Below are 25,418 nucleotides of genomic sequence, written 5' to 3' on the forward strand. Positions count from 1 at the left end.
ACAGGTGTAGAGTCGTCTCTTGGGTTGTTGGAAAAGAGTGTTTGCTATGACCATCGTATTCTCTTGACAAAATTCTATCAGACTGTGCCCTTCTTCATTTTGTACTCCAAGACCAAACTTGCCTGTTATTCCAGTTATCTTTTGGCTTCCTACTTTAGCATTCCTATCCCCCATGATGACAAGGATACCATTTTTTGGTGTTGATTCTATAAGGTGCTGTAGGGCTTCATAGAATCGATCAATTTCATCCTCTTCAGCACCAGTGGTTGGGGCATAGACTTGGACTACTGTGATATTGAATGGTTTGCCTTGGATTCGCACTGAGATCATTCTGTGATTTTGGGGATTGTATCCCAGTATTGCTTTTCCTACTCTTTTATTGACTATGAAGGCTACTCCATTTCTTCTGAGGGATTCTTGCCCGCAGTAGTATACCTGATGGTCCTCTGAATTAAATTCACCCATTCCTCTCCATTTTAGTTCACTGATTCCTAAGATGTCGATGTTCAGTCTTGTCATCTCTTGTTTGACCACGTCCAGTTTGCCTTGATTCATGGATCTTACATTCCAGGTTCCTATGGAGAAAAGATCTTTACAGCATCGGACTTTCCTTTCACCACCAGATGCATCCACAGCTGAGCATCCTTTCGGCTTTAGCCCAGTCGCTTCACTCTTTCTGGTGCTACTAGTACTAGCCCTCTGCTCTTCCTCAGTAGCATATTGGACACCTTCCAACCTGAGGGGCTCATCTTCCAGCGTCATATCTTTTTGCCTTTTGGTACTGTCCATGGGATTTTCATGGCAAAGATACTGGAGTGGGTTGCCATTTCCTTCTCCAGTGGATCACATTTTGTCAGAACTCTCTGCCATGACCTGTCCGTCTTGGGTGGCCCTGCACGGCATAGCTCATAGCTTCATTGAGTTACGCAAGCCCCTTCGCCACGACAAGGCAGTAATCCATGAAGGAGTATAATTTTTGTATTTAATACATTTTATAATTCAGTAAAATGTATTAAATACGAAAAAAAATCCTTTTAATGTTCTGTAAGTCATTAAAGATCTGATTGTTCCCTTTGGCATTTGGGCTGGGACACTGAGTGAACTATGTTGGCTAATTTACTTGATCATTGTTTTCTTACTGATTGTAAATAATTCTAGTCCTTCATGTGTTTTATTGATAGTTTCTAGTTGTTATATTTTAAATTAATTGTGTTTTCTGTGGTTCTAGTTTTCTATTTGCTGTTCAGGATCACTGTTTTGAGTATACTGACAATGAAGGAAATAAGTGATAAGATGGACAGATAATTCAAAACAAACTTTGTTCAATCTCTTCTATATAATTCCTAGAGAAAGAAAAAAATCAGAAGTTTTTCTTTTCTTAAATCATTATTTGTTGTACTAAGATAAGCAGAAAGATGACATAGGTCCGTGGTGGCGAACCTATGGCACACGTGCCACAGGCGGCATGCAGAGCCCTCTCTGTGGGCACATGCCATCGCCCCAGTCCTAGGCCTTCAGCCTGGTTTTATAAAACCGTTTCGCTTTAGGCCTCTGCCGCCGTGTGCAAAAAAAAAAGGTTCAATCAATCAATTTCAACTTCTCGCAGAAAAAAAAAGATCTAGTAAAGTTGGGATTGATTGAACTTTTTAATTCCCACCCAGTTTGCCATTACCACCGCAGCCATACCCACCCAATGGGTGACGCCCACCCAATTGGCCACGCCCACCCAGCACCCGACGATAAATAAGTGGGCTTTGGGTTGCAGTTTGGGCACTCGGTCTCTAAAAGGTTCGCCGTCACTGACATAGGTAATCAGTTTATTAAAAGTGTTGCTTGCATATAAATTTTGTCTTCTATTGAGAACACAATGTGGCTAAAGATCAATAAAATTTCAAACCATTCTGACTGTTTGATTTAATTGTCTTAAATTAAAATTAAGGGGTGCAATGGATTATACTGCTGTGACATAAAATATAAACCAAATTTCTTTTCATAAAAGGAAATAAAGGTAGTTCTTGTTTAGTGACTGTCTTGCATAACGACTTGGATAGTGACTCTTCGCAAAATCAACAGTAATAAAAAATGTGTTTTTCAAGCAGAACATGCATTTATGACAACAAAAGCCTGCAGTGTGATTAAGATCTACTCAGTTTCAGGCAGCAGCTGTAGCTGATCAGATGGTTCTAATCAATTAATTAAGGCCAGGGAGCTGAGTTTGTTAACTTACAGTTAGCATTTTTTTAAGGAATGCATTGCCCAATGGGGAAAAGCATCTAACAGACAGTTTGTTTAAGCAATCTCTCTACACTGCAAGGGGGGGGGGGAGAAAAAAAGGGAAGAGGACATTGTATGAGAGATTTTTAACTGAATGAGAGGACAGCACTCAATGATCTTTGCAATCTCTCTAGTTCAGTCACATGGTTTTCTTAGTTGCTATGTTGCTGTTTGCTGGAACCAATTGTAGTCGCTTAATGAGGACTACCTGTATGTGGCTGGTTTTCATAAACAGTATTTAATTGCAATCCAATACAGTAATTTGATGATGAACAAGCAGTCCACATAGTTCGACTTTTCTTTGACATTTCCAAACAAAAGCTTCAATTTTCAAAAAAGCAAACAGTTGCCTTTTCAACAGTATGACAAACTTCTAATTCTAGAAACTGTTTTGTCTTATATTTATATAAAAAAGAACTGGGATCAAACATATTGTAAGAACAATATTATTACATGTAAACGTCAGTACCTTCCATATAACTGTATACCATGTTGAATGCTGCAGTAAAGTTCCATGAGCACCAATTGTAGAGAATAGAGTCTGCCCAGCACTCTTTCTAACTGCAGGGCGTGGATCTACACAGAGTTCACCGAGCTTGGCATATAGGCAAAGCCAGAGGCAATCGAATGGTGGTGCCGGATGGAAGGGACGGTTCAATGTTATCCCCTTTTCTTCTGCTTGCTTCTGTAACACCGATTCTTCCTTGTTTAATTCCTTTTCAATAATTTCACCTCTTTGGAAGAAATAATCTGAAATATTCCACTACAAAACAAAAATGCTTCTTTGTAAATGATTTCTGAACACAAAGAAGAGTTGCAATCCTGCATTGGAAATGTAAAAAAAAAGCCAATGAAAATGGACAATATATATTTTATAAATTATGAACGAATTGTTCTGAACATTTAGCTATGTTTTAGCTTCGTATTATTTTTAAGCACTAGTTATGATGGATTGATGCATGTAGGCATTTTGAGGAAATATTGTTAGGTATATTCCTTCTTAAATACATGATTATTAGTTTGAATACTTAAAAATATTGTAGAACACTTTGGTTTTTCCCTTTTTAATGAAAATCAGTAAGGTGAAAAAGCAGATGTTTTAGCCATATTCTTACAGAAATGGAATTTCATCAAACACATTTTGGTTTAGAACTATTTTCTTAAAAAAAAATTACTAAGGCATTTATACTTTAAATGGGCTAGTTACAATTTTAATCAGGTTACTGATATTACACAAAATATGTCCTACTTTGTATAGTAAAAAAAATAACACATAAATGGCAATTGTGTCGGCTATTTTATACAAAACACCATATTTTATACATTATATTTTAAAATGAGTGAATTTTATTTCAATGATACAGGTATATGGATACCCTATTATATTAACAGGTACAACAAGGAGTAAGTAAAGCTTGCTTAAAATAATAGTCCATAGCATTAAACACATGGTTACTATGAGAGCATGTTACAGTGTATCATTGTATATTAATGATGGATATGTTAGTGAATTCCAAGTTAATCTCGCTTTAGTTAGATCTAAAAATGTGGCACCTAATTCTATTGTTAGGTTCTGTACTCACTGTATTTATATGCTAGTGATAGTTTAAAAATGGCAGCTGAACTATTATATTCATTTCTTTCTTTTAAGCTGGTGCTATGTAATATTGTAACTTTTATACAGGCTCCCTGCTGACCATAATAATAATACTTATTGTTAATATTTATTTACCAATGCTTTTATAACTCCATATTTATTTAGAAACAATCTTTAACATAATTTAATTGGGTTTATTTATAGGAAAGTGAGCACTGAATGTCAATTTAAACCTTCACATAAAAATCTTCATATTTAGGGAGTAAAAATAACGGAATAAATTAAGCCTCACCAAAAGACCAATTGATGTTAAACTGATGTTTAATTCTTGGTTGTGAAGCCCAAAACTTCCAGCAACATCTACTACAATCTGTAGGCAAGTACATGGCATTGTTGGCAAAAAGTCAGTCACAACCAACTGGAGACACTGGAATGCAGTCCGGATTAGAGACTCTCTATTAACAAAATCAATAATTATTTATAAATAAGAATTATGATACAGGTGGTTCTAAACTTATGATCAATTGTTTAATGACTGTTTGAAGTTATGATGCATTGAAAGAAAGCTACTATGACCCATCCTTGAAGTTACAACTTCTGGTCCCTCATGGTCACATGATCATATTTATTTATTTATTTAAATGTATAAAGACTGAAACAAATGCATGGGTTTGCATTATAATATACCGGCTGAAACTACTGTTCTTCCCTATTGGTTTGAACCATCTCCTTATTAAGGATAACTATAAATCCACATGGATTAAGACTATTTCATTAAAACTCCAAAATCTTGGCCTCTCCAAGGAGGAGTTCCTTATGATGGACTGTGAATGTGCATTTAGTGCATCTAAACATAGTATTAAAGATTAGGAAGTCCAATAGGAGCTGTCCGCTTTACCCAAAAATGTTTTCTTGAGCAGATAAGCCTCCCTTCACAAACCAGTGAGATATGAATCTAACTGTCCCTAAATGTTGGAGGGCAAAATTAACTCTAGCTCGCTCTGACTCACCCACAGGAGTTCTGGAGGCCCAATACAAAAAAGTTCCATATGAGTTAAGACTGTGTCCCTGTAGACAATCTATGTCCTGCTATATTGCACCCTTTATAAAGACTCAAGGACTCATTTTATAATGCCTTACCTGACACAAAATATGCCAGTAATTCTGATCCTTTCCTTTTTATATACAACTACTATCGGATCAGTATAATGCAGTTTCTTTGAACATAGTTAGATTTTGCTATAATGTCTGTAAAATTAGGCAGACCCTAGTTATCACCCATTAATATTTTTATAATTATTAATAATTTTACCATCAATTATTAATAATTTCACCATCAATTATTAATAATTTCACCATCAATTGTAAAGTATTACTATGTCCTGTCCTATTTTTTTTATTTTTATCCCAATACTAAACTTCTATTCTGGTCTACAACTGTAATAGATTGATTGACTGATTAAATGTATATGCTGCCCATCTCACTCTGCAGAGACTCTTGCATTTAAGACAGGATGCATCATCTGGCAATATGATAATGCTTGCAACTTTTTTGTTGGATTTCGGCAAAAAATGCCATTTGGAAGAACGGATTTGCTTAATGACTATCAATTTGTTTAATAACCACGATTCATTTTACAATTGGGGTCACTCATTTTATGACTATTGTAAAAATGGTTGTAAAATTGAGTTCAGTCACACAATGCCTCAACTTACAACTGCAACAACTTACAACTGAACATTTGAGCTCCATTGTGGCTATAAGTCGAGGACTACCTGTAATATAAAACATAGCTATGTCTATTTGTGTAGCTGTATGTCTGACAACTTGCATAGATATTCAGAAAAAAGTTATATAGAAAACTAGCATGACTGTTACATAAAAATTATTAAGTTGTAAGCTGCTCAATTTTGCCTCACACTGCGAAATGAACAGCATATATATTTCATAAATAAATAAATTTGATAAAATAATTTTATGTCATTTGAACATAAAATACCTACCATGTTTCCCCAAAAGTAAGCCCTATCCTGAAAATAAGCCCTAGTTTGGGGGCGAGGTGCATGCCTAAAAATCAAGCTATGGCAGGGATAGTGGAGTGGAGCTGCCCCATGCACCCCGTACCCGCTTACCTTACCGGTAGGACTGCCACAAGCAGGCCTCCCTACACCCCAACACTTGTGCTGCGTGGCTTATTGAGCCATTGCCACATGGTGCTTTGGGCCATTGCCACCAGTTGCAGCAGGACGCCGTGTGGTGCTTTGGGCCATTGCTGCTCCTCGCAGGCCACGTGGTGCTTCAGGTCACTGCCACCGGTCGCAGCAGAAGACTGCACAGTGCTTCGGGTTGTTTGCAGGAGGCCACATGGTGCTTCACGCAATTGCCGCCAGTCATAGCAGGACGCCATGTGGTGCTTTGGGCCGTTGCTGCCAGTTGTGGCAGGACGCCGGGCAGTGCTTTAGGCTGTTGCTGCCGGTTATAGCAGGATAACATATGGTGCTGTGCGGCATCCTGCAAACAGCCTGAAGCGCCACTCAGAGCCTTGCCCCAATTAGCGGCAATGGGCTAAAGCGCCGTGCGGCGTCCTACCACAATCGGCGGCAACGACCTCCTGCAAATGGCCCGAAGCGCCGTGCGGTGTCCTGCCGCAACCGGCAGCACAGTTGTGAACCACCATGTGGCGTCCAATCGCATCCGGCCACAAATAGTGGCAAGTCAATCAGCGAGGCGACAGGTGTCGGGGCATGGGAGGCCTGGCTGTGGCGGTCCTAAGGTAAGACATCCCCCGAAAAGAAGATCTAGTACCACTTTTTGAGGCAAAAAAAATATATAAAACCAGGTCTTATTTTCGGGAAAACATGGTATGATGCAGCTCCTTCTATAGATCAGGCATATAACTCATTTTACACTTTATACTATGAACTAGCTCAAATGTTTTTTAATAATTCAGCACATTTTTTAAGTTACCACAAAGATGTTTATTTCAAAGTTATCAAAACATGGAAAAGGGAGTTATCTATGACATTATGATGTATGCATATTAAGAAAATTAAAGCCCCGAATGGCATGGCCATGTTTTCTATGGGACTGCCTCTTCCTAAATACTGGAATAGGAGTAAAGTTGAAGCCTAGGGATTGTATTGAGTGTACTGGACAGTGTTGGTGGAAGTGTCGGCCTCTAATTTTACCATCTTTTGTTTTAGTTAGTGGCAATATCCTACTAGAAGTGTAGCAGATAAGATGATCAGCCATGTAAGTATTTTAAATTAAATAAATAAATATGCAAACCAAACAAATAAAATACAGTTACCCTTGATCACTTCTAATTGCTCCCATAACTCCAAGCACCAAGGGCCATCCAGGCCCTAGACTGTCCCCTTGGCTTTGCAAAATCTGTAAAACACATTCCAATTGCTTGAGTCTAATATCAGGGTGACTGATATTTGACAGCTCTTTCAGTGGGTTTAGTAACAACAGCTGAAGCCTCTGGAAAAAAAGAAATGAAAATATTATTCAAAGTAACAAAATAACTAGAAATGGTAAGATAGTTACTATTATCAGTTACAAACATTTTCTGTTGCTTACTAACATAAAATTAGAAACAACATAAAATAATGCTTCAATTGTCTCATGAGTGATCAACACCAAATTCTCTACCATCATAATTTTGTGATTAATCCCCTGCCATGCTTGGAAACACTAGCACAGGGGTGTCAAACTGGTGACTCATGGGTCGGATGCGTCACGCATAGGCCATGCCTACCACAAAGGCAAAAAACCGTCCCGATACATCACGTGACACGATCGAGTTTGACAACCGCACACAAGTAGATATAAACAAATGTGACTAAACCACTTCTAAGTGTACGGAAGATGCTTTCCTCTGGGATTGAAAACAAACAAGTGGGGAAAAGTTATTTGCCATACTGACTAGACTGATCTACACCCAACCTTGTTCACTATTCTATAACTGTCAGTTTTATTTAAGGAGACTATCATATAAATAGCAATGAGCTGATTTCATACCTCTAAATTATGGAGACTATAATTTATAGCTTTAAGATATTTTAACCTCCTCTCATGTAATACTAATATATAGGGATACATCTTCGAACATATCTGGTAGCAATATAATCACTAGTAAATTGATGCTATGATAATAAATTGTATATGCCAGTGATGGCGAACCTTTTAGAGACCAAGTGCCCAAAAACTGGCCCCGCCCCCGCTCCACCCCGTCCCGCCCCCGCTCCACCCCCCATCCTCCACCCCGCCTGCCCGCAGGGCCATTCACTGCCTCCAGAGCCCGCCGCAGATCGCCCAGGCAGCCCAGCAGCGCTATGGCGGTCACGCCCACGCCCTGCAGCATCAACTGTGCAAGATGGGGTGTGAGGGCAGAGTCTTGTCTATGCTGCCTGGCTGCCATGTCCTTGGCTCCGCTGCTCCGTGTGGGCCACACTCAGGGGTGACTCTGCTTCACGGGGGCTGCTGGAGAGGAGGGGGTCATGGGAGGAGGCAAGGATGGGGCAATGGCACGTGTGCCCACAGAGGGCTCCAAGTGCCGCCTCTGGCACCCATGCAATAGGTTCGCCACCACTGGTATATGCCATAACTTGCTCTGGGCTGCAATCCTTTGTCAACTAAATGAGATTTTCTTTGGAAAAGACATTTACAGGGAGGGAAAAAATTATTTGATCCTCTGCTAATTTTGTACATTTGCCCACTGACAAAGAAACGATCAGTCTATAATTATAATGGTACATTTATTTTAACAGTGAGACACAGAATAGCAATAAAAAAATCCAGAAAAACTCATTTCAAAAAGCTGTAAATTGATTTGCATTTTAATAAGTGAAATAAGTATTTGGTCCCCTATCAATCAGCAAGATTTCTGGCTCCCAGGTATCTTTTATACAGGTAATGAGCTGAGATTAGGAGCACTTTCTTAAAGGGAGTGCTCCTAATCTCATTTTGTTACCTGTATAAAAGACACCTGTCCACAGAAGCAATTAATCAATTAGATTCCAAACTCTCCACCATGGCCAAGACCAAAGAGCTGTCCAAGGATGTCAGGGACAAGATTGTAGACCTACACAAGGCTGAAATGGGCTAAACACTATCGCCAAGCAGCTTGATGAGAAGGTGACAACAGTTGGTGCGATTATTCGCAAATGGAAGAAACACAAAATAACTATCAATCTGTTCTGTCCCCCGTCCGACTCACACACCCCCAACCAGTCAGCCGAGGGCTGAAAAACTGCTCAGCACAATCAAATACAAATGAACACTTGGCAGCAACTTCGTGGCTGCCTGCCAAAGCCTTTACTGATAATACAAAACCAAAACATACGAATAGTCCAGGATAAATGGCCGGAGTGCTTGCACAGGAGATTCAGCAANTGGCCAATCCCAGAAGCACCGGGCTCCTGGCCAATCCCAGAAGCACCTGGCTCCTGGCCAATCTCCTCTTCTGCGGAAGGCACCGAAGGCCGCACCAGAGGGGAAGGTCCTGGAGAGGGAGGCCTGGCCATCTCCTCTCCTTCATGTTCAGAGCCTTCCTCCTCTGATGAGAGGGACCCACAGGACGGAGCCACAACACAATCTCCCTCAGTCTTGGGCTCCATGCAAGATCTCACCTTGTGGAGTTTCAATGATCATGAGAATGGTGAGGAATCAGCCCAGAACTACACGGGAGGATCTTGTCAATGATCTCAAGGCAGCTGCGACCATAGTTACCAAGAAAACAATTGGTAACACACTACGCTGTGAAGGACTGAAATCCTACAATGCCCGCAAGATCCCTCTGCCCTAACCTAACCCTACCATTAAAATTATAGACTGATCATTTCTTTGTCAGTGGGTAAACGTATAAAATCAGCAGGGGATCAAATATTTTTTTCCCTCACTGTACAGGGCTATTTATCAGTGCACCATTATTCAGTCCAATAAACAGATAATTTCCTACAAAACCTATTGATTAGCAAAACAACATTATAATCAAATAACATGGCATTGAAATTCTAGTTCTACTCTATAACTAAATTTGAATACGATTATAAAAAATAATTTATGCTTCTTACTCTATATCATTATCAATTAAGCTACTGATTATTTTCTAGCATGCTAATTTACCTGGTTCTGAGAGAGCGAAGGTTCATGGTTAAATGTCAATCCCGCTTTGATGAGAGAAGTTAAAGCTTCTGCTCCCCATTCCCTCATTCTTGAGTTTGGATGTTGGCAGACCTACAGTCAGAATGCACATTAATAAATATTCACCACTCTATATTGCTTTTTAGTCTATAAAATCATTGAAAAAATACTAATGTCTATATTGAAAATTATAAACCACTCTGTTTATACATAATCCTAGCAGTTGTTGCATTACTAGCAAACAAAATGATTCATATTTCTTATTTTCAAAAACTACATTAAATAAAAATGGTAAATTAAGAGCATATTTATCAGTGAAGTAATAATACCTTTACATGTTTCATATTTACTATATTCTCTACCCAATTCTGATGACTTGCATGGTTGTAGATTTATGTATTGTGCCATCCTACCTTATAAAATGTTCATTCTGCTTATATTAAAATTCATCTCTTTGAAATCACAGTTTGGTTTTATCTATTATTTTCCAACATCAGAATGTGATAATTCTACATTAGAAAAAGATCAGATAGTAAATAAGTAAGACATACTTGCAAGGCATGCTTACCTTCTGAATTAAAAAAAAATAGGAAGCAATAAAGGAAAAGAGAAAAATATGAAAAATATGAAACTAAGGCAACTCAAGCAATAAATATTAGATGACAAAACTAAGCTTTAAATCATTCTAGTTGTGATGCATATTTCCAGAAGTAATAAACAGTAATGGTTGAAATGTCAGCCTTGTCCAGAAAGATCTGAATTGAAATATTGATTCAGTCACGTTGCAATGAACTGTCATAGCTGCCAAGTCTAACCTATTTCCCAGATTTGTTCAAAAAAGAAACTGGGGAAGAAAATATCATTTATTATCAGGATACAAATATTAAACAACAATACAATATTTTGGTGTAGCTTTGTTGTTTAAGATATGGAACTGAGCTATTTTTAAAAACTGAATTCTATTACTCCCCCACTTCCTGAGCTTGCCAGCCTAGAAGTAAATCATTTTAATGATATATCAATGCAATAAAACGTAATTTTTCTATTAATTTTGTGAAGAGAAAAATGCATAGTAGAAATGAAAAAACTGACAATGAGCTGTGAACATCTATATATTCCAATGTTATAAATTTTATTACTGCTACCGGTATTATATCTCATAATTGGCAATGTTGTCTTGAACTGAAATTTAGCAACATTAAAGGGCTACCTGGATTTCTGTGTCTGCTAAGCAGAATAACTACATTTCTGGTCAATATGAATTTGTAGATTTTGAAACATTAATATCTAATATTGTACATGCAGCACCCCAAATCCTGGTAATATTTCTACCTACAGAACTTTTGGGGCTCTGTAAATCCTTTCAAAGATGTGTATTATAAGAAGCAGAAAGAAATGCAAAGTAGCATTCTTTGTAGCAATTAAGCAGTTGCACATTTTCCCAGGGCAACATAGCTGCTTTTAGAATCTAGTTTTGGATGTATTTGCAGGAATATATATGATCATGCATAAGCACTTCTCTTTGGTAGGAAAAAAAGCATGCCTGTTTTGAAAGACTAGTACTCCTTAAGCATATTTATTAAAAATATAAAGTTTCTAATATAAAATTTCTAATATATAGCAAAACAATTCAGCTTTAGCATTTTTTTATGAGGTAAAAAGCATAAACAGCACATGTACACAAATATCCACATACTTAAAAGCCTTTTGTAGGTAGCTAAAAACATTATATTGTATATAATCCAAGAATACCAGTTCTGCTTTTCAGCTAAAGCAGAATTATAATTTTAATTTGCAATATAGTATTTTGGTCAGCATTATCCTGATTTAAATTATGTAAAAATAATAACAGCCCCACTGATAATCATGTTACTTTTTACCATATAGTTGTAAAATTTCTGGCCCATTAAGTGTTTTATGGGGGAAGGAATTTGGGATTATCAATAAAGGCACATATTAACAGGCTATTTAATATACCAAAATTAAAAAAAAAAACCCACTGGTTAGTATTTGGATGGGAGATGTCAAAAAATCCCAAATTTTTAAGATAGATTAGAAAGTTAGGGGGAAAAAACATTTTGTTTTGTTCCTTATTAAAAAAAAGAAAAAATATTGTTCCATACTGCTACCAGAAAACCTACAATGGATACATCCATTAGTCCATGTAATCAGCAGAAGTTGGGTCAAGAAATCCTTATTGTTTTATATGCTAGTACACAACTGTGTGGTTTATTTATTTGCAAGTTATGACTATATATGAAAAGGTGATTCTCTGAGACAATTATGATGGTCATGTGGGAAAAATGTGACTTTCTTCTCATCCAATCCACACAGGTACAGAATTCACACAGTACACATTAAGCAGGGAGTTGGATTCAATAGCCTAATTAGACCTTTTAATTCTATGACTCTACACTTAATAAGGAACAAAACAGAATAAAAACAGGAAAGCAACTAATATTAGACAACATTACTTGCTTTTTATTTTATGCCTTCAAGTCTTAATTAAAGGGAGAAAAATACTATGATTTTTCAAACATAAACACTGATAGAAGATTATAAAATGATTTGTTACCTCTAAAAGATGACCAGTCAGTGGTCTCCACAGAATTTCAATCCTATGCATGTTAACCAGTCCTGTTTCTAACAATTTAGCAACAGCAAACAATGATGGTTCCTAAATGCAAATGGTATTTAAAATGTTTTAATTCACCAGCTCATACATTAAGTTATTATACTGAAGAACAGTGATGTAAAGTGTTCTCTTCAAGGTTTGTTGCTATAGCAGTTTAAATTTTAGTTGTGGATACCCAATATGATAAAATTCATACATCAACTTTCCATATGAAGTTCAAATATAAATTTGTTAAGAGTACAGAGGCTAGATCTATTTCACACATACTTTTAAAGTACCTACATGGGAGATCAATTCATTTACTTTTTAGTTTTAAAATCCCCTCATGATGAGAGTGAAGTATTCTTATTAAATGACCTATACCCATACAATTCAAAGGCAGTATATATATATATTTATTTATACCTCTAGCTTACAGAATCCATTTGGTGACTTCAATGAAATGTTAACTTTATAGGGTCTTCTTTTTATATATGTATGTACTATATACATTTACTTATGCATGCATTAATAGTGTGCTGCATTTTTAGATTCTGTGACTTGCTGTTAGACCATAAGCATATCACTGGTCTACAGATTTTGGGAAATTATCGACCTCTGAGATAAAATGTGTTAATTCCTACATATTTTGATTAGGTGAATTAGAAAATAAGTGGTAAAGGTGCTGGTTGGCTAAAGTTTTCAAGATATTTCACAATAAAGATTTATACATAGGCAAGTATATTTGCCTACAAGGGAGGGAGGTGTCTAATGATCATGATGCCTTGTACCTTCTTGACAAAGTACGGTAGAACAATGAAAATGGTATCACATGGAAGTGTATAAATTTATCTTCACTTTGAGACTAAAGATTATTACCTAACTGTAATTTATTGTTCTTTAATTGCAAAGCACATTTGTCTTGGTCAGATCTACGCATCATATAGTTATATCTGGTGGCAGGTGTCATTGCCTAATATTTCCAAGGAACAGTTACATGATATTTTCCTTCAGAAGCCAAGATGCCTTGAAACTGTGTAAACAATGCAGATATCTTCTGCTACAGTTGTGATGAGGTTACATTTGCATCTCAAAAGTGCAGTACGATGGCAGTGGTAAAAAAAAAGCATACCAGCTAGATTTTGGATGCAAAATAGGGGATCAGGACAAGAGTTGGGCCCCTCCTATTGTTGCATTGCATGTGAACTTATCTGCATCATTGGCTAAACAAGAAGGAAAAGTCTATGTCTTTCATAGTCCCAAAGGTGTGGAGGGAACTCACCATAGTAGTGACTGCTATTTTTGCATGGTTCCCCCAAATTGCAAAAGACTTCTCAAGAAAGAAGAAGTGGACCATGGAATATCCAAACATTCCATTCATACATCTAATTTCACAGAGTGAACTAAATGACATGGTCAGGGATTTGGAATTGCCTAAGAGCAAGGCCGAGCTACTGGGCTCCAGATTACAACAGTGGAACTCTTGCAGAGTGAAAAAGCATGAAAACGTTACATGAAAAACCAATAAATGAATGGAAGGTTATGTTATTGGTATCAATAAAAAGATAAATTTATAATGATTGGTGTGGCACCATTCTCATTGCTATATCACATTTTGTAGAAAAGTTATGGAGCATAATCACACATCCCCCTCGTAATTTTGAATTATTTTGATGCAATTCTGACCTGAAGCTGTATCTTGGAAACTGGGGCCAATTAATATTCAGGACTTAATTTTCTTTTATTAGTGACCCAATTCTGGTAAAATATAGCTACTTTCATTTCCAAGGTTTTCTCCTTGTAGACCAGTGATACCTACATATTTTTGGAATTCACTGATCAGAACTTAGTTTAATAAATTAAGTTTCGCACAAAATTTTCCCTGTGCTCTTTACTTCTTCATTTTCTGCCCCAAATACTATGATTACAAATTGTGTAACAAGCTAGGATCAATTTTAAGCTTTAATTTAACATATTAGCTTTTCCCATCTGGTTAACAATTGCTTCTATATTTGAACTAAATACATAATTATGAACTATTATATTTAATTAAGGAATACCAAGAAAGGAGTTGAATACATGGGCAAAAGACTAAAACGGATATGTAAATTCACTAATATGTAATGTTACATAAAATCTGTTTTATTGCTGATGCATGCTGAATAATTGAGAAAGCCAAAGTCACTATGTGCTTCATAGAAAAGCCACTGATCTTGTTGATCATGTCAAGCTGTGGAATGTGCTTAGAAAAATGAGAATTCCAGAAAACTGCTTTGTTGTCATGCAAAACCTATATACAAGACAAGCCATAGTACAGACTGAACATGAACAAGGTGAAATTGACTGTCTTCAGCTTGGCAAACTACTGAGACAACTTTGTATATGCTCCACTTTTATATTTAAACCATTTGCTGAATATATATTAAGGGAGGATAGATTTGAAGAAATTGAGTGTGGTTTAAAAACTAGAGGAAGAAACATTGACAGTTGTGGGTTCTGTCTACAAAGGAGTTACATCTTCTTTGCAATGAGCCTTTTCTGCCATGGAACTTTCTCTATGCAACGTTATCCCCTCCCTGCAACGAGATTTACCACTTTCATTCCATCCTTCCAGAAATCCTGCAAAATTTGGCAGTGTCAACAAGCCCGGGGGACTCAAGGGAATGGTGGCTTCATATCTTCATGTCTAATCATTTTGCTTAGCCTTTTTTAATGTTTTTAATGGCATTCTATTTTAGCATTGCTATTTTATGGTTTATTGTATGCCACCCAAAGTCACATTCTGTGAAATGAGAGGCCATATAAATAAGATTTATGAATATATAATACATAAATATAACCTGGGCTATGCTAATGGCCCTACTCTAATAGCCAAAAATGCATAGAAAGGGCGTTGTCTTACCTGAACGCCTTTTCTCAGCACGGAGATGGATAATCCACCAATGGGTAACCCTGTCCTCCTGCCCAATCAGATCAAGTCAGCCAAACTTGCCACGCCTGTCCTGGACTAGTTGTCCCAGTCTCGACGAGGGCGAAGCTACTGACTGACAGCATGACGTGTTGACTCACAGAACCTAACCCTAGGCCTAAGGACCTAAACGGGTGGGAGTGGATTATCCATCTCCGTGCTGAGAAAAGGCGTTCAGGTAAGACAACGCCCCTTCTCCAGCACAGGAGATGGATAATCCAACAATGGGACATACCAAAGCCCGCTGTCCTTAAGGGAGGGAAACGGGCAAGTTTGGAGCAGTGTCATGGGGCACCACCTGTTGCAGAACCCTCCTGCCAAAGGAGGCCTCTGTGGATGCGTACCTGTCCAGTTTGTAATGTTGTATGAACGGCGCAGGCGAAGACCATGTGGCCGCCCTACACACCTCCTTGATGGAAGCTTGAGTGGCCCAAGCCGCAGATGTGGCTGCACTACGCGTAGAGTGAGCCTGATCTGATGCGGAACCGGCAAGGAATCGGACTGATACACCCCCGCAATGCAAGCTCTTATCCACCGGCCAATCGTGGAGGCCGAAACCTTCCGACCTTTGGAGGAAGGGTGGAACGAGACAAAGAGTGCCTCAGAGCTGCGGAGGCTTAGTATTAGCTGCGCCCTTGAGGAAAGAACAGATCAAAGGGTGTTGGCCCAGAGAACCAACAGTGTCGCAAGTAAGCAATGTAGAAAGGGCTGCCACCTGTCTGCGCAATGTATTAGGTGCCAATCCCTTATTCAGACCCTCAAGTAAGTAATCCAAAATATTTGGAATGGTCAAATCCAATAAGGATAGGTGGTGATTTGAACACCACCGACAGAAGTTCTTCCACGTGGCATCGTAGATGCGGTTGGTAGCCGGTCTATGAGAGGCCTGGATTATGGAAATGACCTCTGGCGAGCAGGACTCCCTGGATAGGAGCCGGCGCTCAAGTGCCAGACGGCTAACTGGAGCCATTGAGGATCCAGGTGAATCAGATCCCCCTGGGTTAGGGAGACACGGTCCTGAGGAAGTCTCCAAGGACGAGACCGTGAAAGACTGACGAGGTCGGCGAACCAAAGCCTCCGCGGCCAGTAAGGGGCTATTAGGAGAACCTCCGCCCTCTTCTGCAGTAGCTTGCGGATGACCGCCAGAAGAAGAGGGAAAGGGGGAAAGGTATAGAGGCCATGGAACCTGAAGGGCATCCGCCCTCTCCGCCCCCGGAGCCGGGAAGCGCAAAAAGAATCTCGGCAGTTGTGTGTTTGCCTGGGAAGCGAACAAGTCTATGATGGGAAGGCCGAATCTGTTGGAGATCTCTCTGAATAGATCCGGATGCAGACGCCATTCCGAATGGTCCACTGTCGACCTGCTCAGAAAGTCTGCTCGTCTGTTTGCCTCCCCCAAGATGTGGTCGGCCCTGATAGAGGCAAGGTTGGTCTCTGCCCAGGAGCCCGGCAGCTGGGCCTCGGTCAGGAGGGCACGGGATCGGGTACCCCCGTCGGTTCACATGGGCCTTTGCCGCCACGTTGTCCGTGAGGAGTAGCACGTGTTGCCTCGCGATCTTGTTGCGAAAGAGACGGAGAGCTAGATGTATGGCTCTGAGCTCCAACCAGTTGATATTGTGCCTCAGGTCTGACCGAGACCATCGTCCCTGGGCCCCCTGCGACTGATGGTGTGCTCCCCAGCCGAACAGACTGGCGTCCGTCGTGATGGTGAGCCGACCAGGCTCCTTGAAGAGAGACCCTCTGGCCATGGCGGGTGAGAGCCACCATCTGAACGAGCGCAGGATTTGCGGAGGAATCCTTACCCCTTGGTTGAATGTACTGGTACCCTGCTTTTGGTAGGGAAGCAGAAACCACTGGAGGGTCCTTGAGTGTAATCTGGCCCAGGGAACGATCGCTATGCATGATATCATTTTTCCCAGTAATCGGGAAAGACCGGAGGGTGACAGTGTCCTGTCCCTGCAGACTTTGAAGACCAAGTCCCGTATGCTGTCCTTGCGTTCCTGGGACAGATAAACCCAGCATTCTATTGTTTCTATTATGGCTCCTAAGTGAAGCAGTCTGGTCAAAGGGACTGTCTGACTTTTCTTGAAGTTTACCGAAAAACCGTGGTCCTGTAGGACCTCGATCGCCAGTCGTAGATCTGACTGAGCAGCCCGGGAGGACGATGATTGGATTAAAATGTCGTCCAGGTAACATTGCACCCGAATCGGCATCAGTCTCAGGCGTGCGGCTAGAACAGCCAGGAGCTTGGAAAATACCCTTGGAACTGAACACAGGCCGAACGGGAGTGCCCTGTATTGATAATGACCCATGTAACTGAATCTGAGAAACTGACGGTGGCCGGGGATAGGAATGTGTAAATACACCTCCGTGAGGTCTATGGACGTTAGAAAGTCCCCCCTTCGGATGCTGCCCAAGATGGACTGAAGTGTTTGCATTTTGAACCAGATGAATACCAGATGAAAGTTCAGACCTTTGAGGTCTAAGATTGCTCTCCATCCTCCCGAGGTCTTGGGAACCACAAAGAGGATGGAGTAAAATCCGCGACCCCGTTGGACCAGTGGTACCGGTTCTATGGCCCTTATGTCTAGTAAGTGACGGATGGCCTCCTGCATGAGACCTTTCCTTACTCAATTTTTTGATTGAGGGCAAGAAATGAACCGTCTTGGTGGACTGGAAATGAATTCCAGGGATAGGCCATGCCGAATGGTATCCAGAACCCAGGCGTCTGTGGTGGTGACCACCCATTGAGTGGCAAAGAGGGACAGCCTGCCCCCTATGGGAGGATCCACTCTGGAGTCACTTCTTGCGGAAGGGACGTCCCTCACCTCGAAAGGGCTGTTTGGACTGAAACTGTTGCCTGGGTCTGGAAATCAGTCTATCAACCGGACGGTCTTGTCTGGGAGTGAAGGGGCGGGAAGGTTGTGTAGTCAGAGTATTAGCAGATCAAAAGAACTGTCTACGGTTATAAGGGGTAGTCCGCCTGTCAGACCGTTTGGTAAGGTGGGCCAGGATCTTTCTTTTATCCTTATTTTCAGTCAGAAACGGGGCTAAGGCATCCCCGAATAACATGCTACCCTGATACGGGGCTGCTGCCAAACGCCATTTGGACTTGGCGTCCGCTTGCCAGTGCCTTAACCATAACATACGACGGGCCGTCACATTGGATGCCATGGATCTGGAGAAAAACCTGGCAGCATGTAGAATCACATCGGAAGCATATTCTGTTGCGGCCACTAACTTGCTCAGGTCCTGATGCGTACGAACATCATCCGGGGGGATCCTGGCCTGGAGCTGATGAAGCCAAATAAGAGCAGATCTAATGAAGAACAAGGCTGAAGTAGCAGCCCTGATAGACCACGCCGCCGCCTGGTGTGTTCTCCTAAACACCAGTTCGGATCTGCGTTCGTCAGTCTTTAAGGCCTCAGACATATCCCCTGAAATTGTGGTAGGTGAGAAAAGGTGAGTCAAGGGCTCATCCACCGTGGGCACGTCCAGTGCCTCTGCTAAATCTGAGGCCACGCTAAACAGCTTTTTATCGTTCCCACCTGGAAGAGGAAAGGTACCCGGGAAGCCCATTGTTTCTTAACTGCATTGAGGAATAACGGCGGACAGGGAACATGGTGTTGGGTGACTACCGGTTCGGTGAAAACAGGGTCCGCCTCTGAGTCAGGTGCAGTCGTCGCTGGTGCGGACCGGTCAGGTCCCACGTGTGCCGCAGAGCTAGCCTTACGAAATAGGGGTAAGAAGAGAGATGGATTAAATAGACCGCCGAACGGGGGCAGGTCCGGGGCCGATTCCCCCTCCTCCGACCATGAGGCGTCAAGCGCCTGCTCCTGCTCCGGGGTTAATGAAACCCCACTATACGAGGAATGGGAGGGAGAGGGAGGATTGTGAGAACTCTGATGAGCTGGGCGAGAGAGTGGAAGGAAAAGCAAAGAATCCGCCCTGGGTATCTGTGGAGACCTGGCCGTGAGAGCCCTCTCCACCGCCTGAGCAACCAGGGCTTGGAGACGATCCTCTAGGGAAGGACGTGCCAACTCATCCACTCTGAGTCCCGCGGCTGTGGGTATGAAGGTCGCTTCTGGGGCCAGGTGCTGGGTCCGTGGGGTGGTCGGAGACTGGAATGTATGTGCGCCAAGGTCCGGTCTGGGCTGACCGGGGGAAGTTGGAGGCTCTACCGGTGACCAGACCTCCTGGGCAGAAGTGGAGGGACCGAGAGGCAAATCAAAGAAAGTAGGCTCAGCCTGAGCAATCTCGGCCTTGGCCTGTTTTTGAGCCTTTGAAAACTCTTTTTCCAAGGCCTGGTGTCTCCTGCTGGCCTGTTTTTCCATCAATTTGGAAGTTTTCCTCCCAGAAACAGCCTTGGCCTTGGCCTTGGCTGAGATCCTACCAGCAGCCTCCTGGTTAGGGGACCTGTGCCTTTTCCAGATGGAGGGAGGAGGAGAGGCGTCTTTGGATTGGGAGGCCATGTTATCCTCCATGCTGGTACAAAATCTTCAGGTGCACGAGAGGGTATTCCTGGTAAAGGATCAATTGGCAAAGAAGGGTCTAGGACAGTGGCTGGTAATAACTGCCCTACCCCCCTGGTCACCGGACCGGTGGTATCCAAAAGACCGGTCCTACTTGCAGCCGCTATAACTTCCCCCAGAGGGTGGACTGTGGCCTGCTCGTGAAGCTTGCTATGTTGCCAGGCCAGCAATGTAAAAAGTGGCAACTAAGCACAGAGTCAGGGCTGGGAACGTCTGTGCAAAAATCAGCTAGCCAGGTGGTGACGAGGTCTGGAGACACCAGAGGGCCCAATGAAATCAAGTAGGCCTATACCAAAAGGGAAGGGAAAAAGGATATAGGAATAAAACACTATATAAGGAGAAAGTCCCTAACGACTACAAGAGAGATCACTAGCTACCCTTGGCTATGAAGAACCCCTGAAGGGCCTTGAACTGGAGCCACGAGGAGCTCCCAAGATGGCGGCCTCAGCCAGTCAGGCTCCCAACATGGTCTAGGCAAGGGACCCAGACAATGAATATGCCAGGAGAGAAGATTGTGCCACCTGAGAAGATCCTCAGACCACCGCAATAATAGATTGGGGAAGAATCCCTTCCCCCCCCTTTATCCGGCAAAGGGTCCTTGAGCCGGACATGCGGTCCGCAAGATGGCGGCCACGTCCCAACTGTTCTATCCGGGCGTGGTGCAGCCGCAAGCTCCGACCAAGAGGCAAGGTGAAGGAAGGAAAGGAGGGGATTGCAGCAGCGCTGAGCCCAGCGCTGAGCTAGGAAGAAAGGGAGAAAACGGAAGCCTCCGTTTGCAATTGAATCCCAGTGGGAATCAGATGTGGGAAGAGTCCTCTGGAGGAGCGCTGGTCCCAGCGCTACTCAGATGACTACAAGTTAGGAAATTAATGGATAATCCACCAATAAATTAAGATCTACCTGCCTGTGAGCCAAACATGCACGTCTGTCCTGGGCAAGAACAAGTCGAGACTGGGACAACTAGTCCAGGACACGCGTGGCAAGTTTGGCTGACTTGATCTGATTGGGCAGGAGGACAGCGTTAACCCATTGGTGGATTATCCATCTCCTGTGCTGGAGAAACAAGCTGTGAAATAAATTCTCCTACTTTGGACACATTATGCAAAGACGTAGCTCTCTAGAGAAGGCTATAATTCTGGGAATGACAAAAGAGATGAGGATGACCAGCAGCAAGATGAAAGAACTCAGTGGGGATGGTTGCACTGTTCAAAAACCTGAAGGACCAGATTAGGGACAGATCATCACAGAGAAAATCTATGTGATTGATAAGAGTCAACAATATCTGATGACACACAATTAATAGCAAACCTGATGTTTGGGCTTTATAGCCATATGGGATATGGGCCATATGGGATAATTTATATAAATCATGTTTATATAATTCATAATCATGTAATTCATATGTAAACTTAACTGGATTAATCTGGTTGATTTATATAAGAAATGTAAACATATCGTACCTTATTATTTCCATAGGCCATATCCATGGCTTCCAGAGACAATGAACAAAGTGCATTTATTAAATGATGTAATGAAACATCATCCAGATATCTGTGGGGAAGGAGTGGAGGAGAGAGATCAAGTATTAAAACTATTTCAAAATGAATAATAAAAAAGAATCCCAAAGGAGGCTGTATGCAATAAAGAAAAGTGATTAAATGATAAAAAGATAGATATAATTGTTAGAGATGGAGCTTTAGAACTGTGTATTTAAAATTTTGTTTGCAAAGTCATTTTCTTACTGTGAACTTTCAAAAAGTCTGGAAAGAATGTTGGAGATAACTGGCAAATCAGTCATAACAGCCGTAGTTAGAACCTAAAAGAAATAATTGCAAACTTTGGTAAATGTATAGTAAAAACATATGATATTATCACTATTCTATTCAATAAAGTAATATATATCTTACTGTGCTTGGTCCTTCTACAGCTCTTCCAGGCTTTAAAGCACCTCCAATGCCTGGTTTCAAACCAAGAATCCATACAAGATGCTAAAATGCAAAGAAACACTTTAAAATTTGAAATATCTTTGTAAAATATTTACTTTAAGAATGTAAGTATGTTTTTCTGTGACAAAGTGTGTGAAGTTCATATCACAATTTAAAAGCTTATACAAAATAGCAAAAGATCATTATAGCCCTGTATAACCATTCCATCCATGCTGTTGATTAGACCATGTGGTTACATGCATGGTGTGAAGATCATATTTGGATACCCAAAGTCAAGATGACTGTCATATAACAGTAACAGTCTGGCAAATTGAATAGACCTGATTTTTAGCATAGGAGAAATTTCATTGCTCAACCACTGAAAATGATACATCCATTTTTATGAAAAGTTTTAAAAAGGTATAAATCAAAGCAAAGTCTCTTAAAATTCACCTGGAGTGTAGCTAAGACAAGTTGCCATGATGTACCAAGGACGGCTCCGTGACAATGAGCCAAGCTAAGTAATGTCCTCATGCACTGTATATTCTTAGATGTAAGCTAAAAGAAAAATTTTAAACAGTCAGCATTTTACAGATGTAAGCTAAAAGTTTTATAAGTGTAAAACTGTTTCAACAATATTAATGAAAAATATAATCATTTAAAAAAACACTACACAATTTATTCTTAGATTTTTCTCTAACTTAGGATTGTGGCTAAGTGATATTTTACACTGGATTTCAGCGACAACATCTGATATAATCCTTAAATCATTATGGCAAAGAGCCTTTTAATTTGATAAAATATTTTTTTAAACAAGTTTTATTAATTTTCCATTTTTTTAAGACTTCAGATGTAATATGGTGGTTGGGTAATACATAGTCCAGTAACACACTTATCCATACATATATCAGTTTACATCATCAAATATTTCCTCTGTGTTTCCCTTAGTTATTATACCAAATTCAAATTAATAAATTGCTAGTTATAACTCAATCATTTAAAACATTTATAAACAACTTTTAAATTATATGTCTTCAGATCCTGTTTTTGACTTTTGTCTGGTTTCAATTACAATATTCCAGTTGGCTTAGTGTCCAATAATGTTTAAGTTTCGGATAATCCACGGTTCCCTTAGTTCATGCAAAATAATATCATGTCTAAAATACACTTATTATTTATTCCAGTAGATTCTTAGTTTATTTCACAGTCATAGTCTAATTCTCATTCTAATATCATCGCTTACTCATAAAATAACCTTTATCCTCTAAATCCATCTTCCATTTGTAATTCAAAACAATTATTTGAATAACTAATTTATTTCCCTTATAAATATAAATCCAAATGTTAAATAAAATAACATCTTTTAAAATCTCCTTATCTCATTACGTAGAATTTAAAGCTCTTCCATTAAATATCACATAAAGAAAACCATTTTAAATTTAACTCTGGACTTCCTTTTGTGCCAAGCCGGCTTCCATAAAAAAGCTTTTAGATCAGCGGTTCTCAACCTGTGGGTCGCGACCATTTCACGGGGGTCGCCAAACAACGCAGTCCGCCTTTTGTTTTTTACCCTTTTCCTTAGCTGTGCTACTCCCTCTGCTTGGCGGCAGCCTGCATGCACGAACTTTACCAAATGTGCCCTGCAGGAGGCGTGTGAAGAGCGCAGGTGCAGAGCAAGGCCCAGCCCTCCCCCAGGGACTCATTTCAGATTTACGCCGCAAAAGTTTTTCTCGCGCAGAGGAGAGAGGAAAAACAATCGCGGAACACTCGGGAATCCCTTGCAAGGCACCAGGTACCTTGGTGCTTATTTCCTAACCTAATGCCTTCCCCCCCCCCCGTGTTTTCTGCTCCACCCCGAATTCGCCTCCCTTCCACTCTCCTTAAGCAGCCATTTATGGTCTTAATACAGCCCTCAGTCTGTCTCCCTTTCCACACCTCCTAAAATTCTTACTTCAGGCAGGCTTCCAGAGGTCGGCTGGCAGGATGCAGGTAACCCCTCCCCCCTGTCCTGCCGCCTCCCACGGCGCCACTCCACGTCCCGTGCCTCAAACCCCCGTGTCACAGAACTGCTGGCGTTATGCTTGGACGGAAGACTTTTTCTTTTACAAATGGGGCGGGTGGGCCCGACATTCGTGGGCAGGCAGGACCCTGCCCGCCGAGTCGCCGCCTCCCCATTGCCCTCCGCCAGCTGGCTCCGTCGCCAGACCTCCCAGCTGACAAGTGCAGGAGTTCGGCGCTGCGGCAGCCTCCCCTCCGCACCAGCCAAAGCTTTGCCTGACGTTCCAGCTGACCGGCGCAGGTCCGGGGGTCGTCAGCCTGCCCACCCCCCTTTCTTATTATATAGGTCAACCGCTTGTCCTCTTCCCACCCCCATTATAAAACGACCAGGTTGTAGCCACAACGTGGTTCTGTCCTTCGAGCGAGCCCGCAACAAACACGACGGAATCAGGCTCCTCAAGTCGTTTTGTTCATTTTCCAGGGTGGGTCATGAGATCAGCAGCCCAAAACTGCAATCATTCCGCTCCGGGTAAAACCGCCCCAGCGTTTCTTCCTCGGCTTCAGCGCTAAGAAACGGGCCGCTTTGTCGCCCATCCGAAAATCGAAAGGAGCCAAAGCTGCGAGGAGAGCCTGTGGTGCAAGCAGCCCAAGGTGCCCCTCCCCGTTTCCTCTGCTCTTGACAAGCGGGCAGGCCTTCCCCCCCATCCAAAGAACGGCCAGGTGGGGTCGGGCGGTGGCGGCACTGCTTCCTTCGCCGGGGGCTTTTCGGGGAGCGCTTGAGCAGCGGCTGAGCAGCGGGGTGATGTGGAGCCGGGGCTCGGACGGCCAAAGCAGCGCCGTTTCTCCCCGGGGTCCAAAAGGTGAGGCACCGGCTTTAGAGTGGAAAGAGGGAAGCCTCGAACGCGTGGACTTGCGTCCACACGTGCCTGCGCCAACTGATCAAAAGCTCGGCTTGGGCTGCACCCTTTCTCCTCTGAGCTTTAGGGAGCGTAAGGTTTGGTAGGCTTGCCTAGGAGCCGCCGTTAGCTTGTGCTAATATTAAAGTGGGGCGCGTTTTGCTTCTCCACGTTTGGGAACGTGGGAAGTCAGGAGAGTCGCAATGGATTGCGAGGAGGTCGGTTGCTGTTGAAGCGAGACTGTCCCTAAAGTGTAGCGTGCAGAAAAGGGAATTACCGTACACAACGTGACCAAACAAGGCAAAGCCTACTTTTGGTTAAGAAAACGTGCAAAGACTGTGACAGCTAAGCAGAACTTAATGTTCAACCCTGAGCTACAAATATTCTCTTCTTTCGGTGCTTTTAAGAAATGCAATGCATTTTCTGTATGTGCTTTCTAGTAATATTGAATACACCAAAACATTTT

At 41.6% G+C, this 25,418-nt stretch overlaps 1 protein-coding gene across 2 annotated transcripts in view; it reads right to left on the reverse strand.

Annotated features, from left to right (window-relative positions):
* Positions 1–25,418, reverse strand: part of MON2 (MON2 homolog, regulator of endosome-to-Golgi trafficking) — a 159,996-nt gene that overhangs the window by 65,638 nt on the left and 68,940 nt on the right. For both annotated transcript variants that reach the window (XM_015822118.1, XM_015822117.1), the window contains exons 16-24: positions 22,512–22,616; positions 22,041–22,121; positions 21,876–21,949; positions 21,594–21,684; positions 12,598–12,699; positions 10,005–10,115; positions 7,183–7,358; positions 4,164–4,326; positions 2,744–3,037 (exon numbers count right to left, since the gene is read on the reverse strand). In XM_015822118.1, the coding sequence (XP_015677604.1) occupies positions 2,744–3,037; positions 4,164–4,326; positions 7,183–7,358; positions 10,005–10,115; positions 12,598–12,699; positions 21,594–21,684; positions 21,876–21,949; positions 22,041–22,121; positions 22,512–22,616 (1,197 nt within the window). The remainder of the gene's footprint in view (positions 1–2,743; positions 3,038–4,163; positions 4,327–7,182; positions 7,359–10,004; positions 10,116–12,597; positions 12,700–21,593; positions 21,685–21,875; positions 21,950–22,040; positions 22,122–22,511; positions 22,617–25,418) is intronic.

Source organism: Protobothrops mucrosquamatus, unplaced genomic scaffold, assembly GCF_001527695.2.
Source record: "Protobothrops mucrosquamatus isolate PMUCROS unplaced genomic scaffold, P.Mucros_1.0 scaffold1468, whole genome shotgun sequence".
NCBI lineage: Eukaryota > Metazoa > Chordata > Lepidosauria > Squamata > Viperidae > Protobothrops > Protobothrops mucrosquamatus.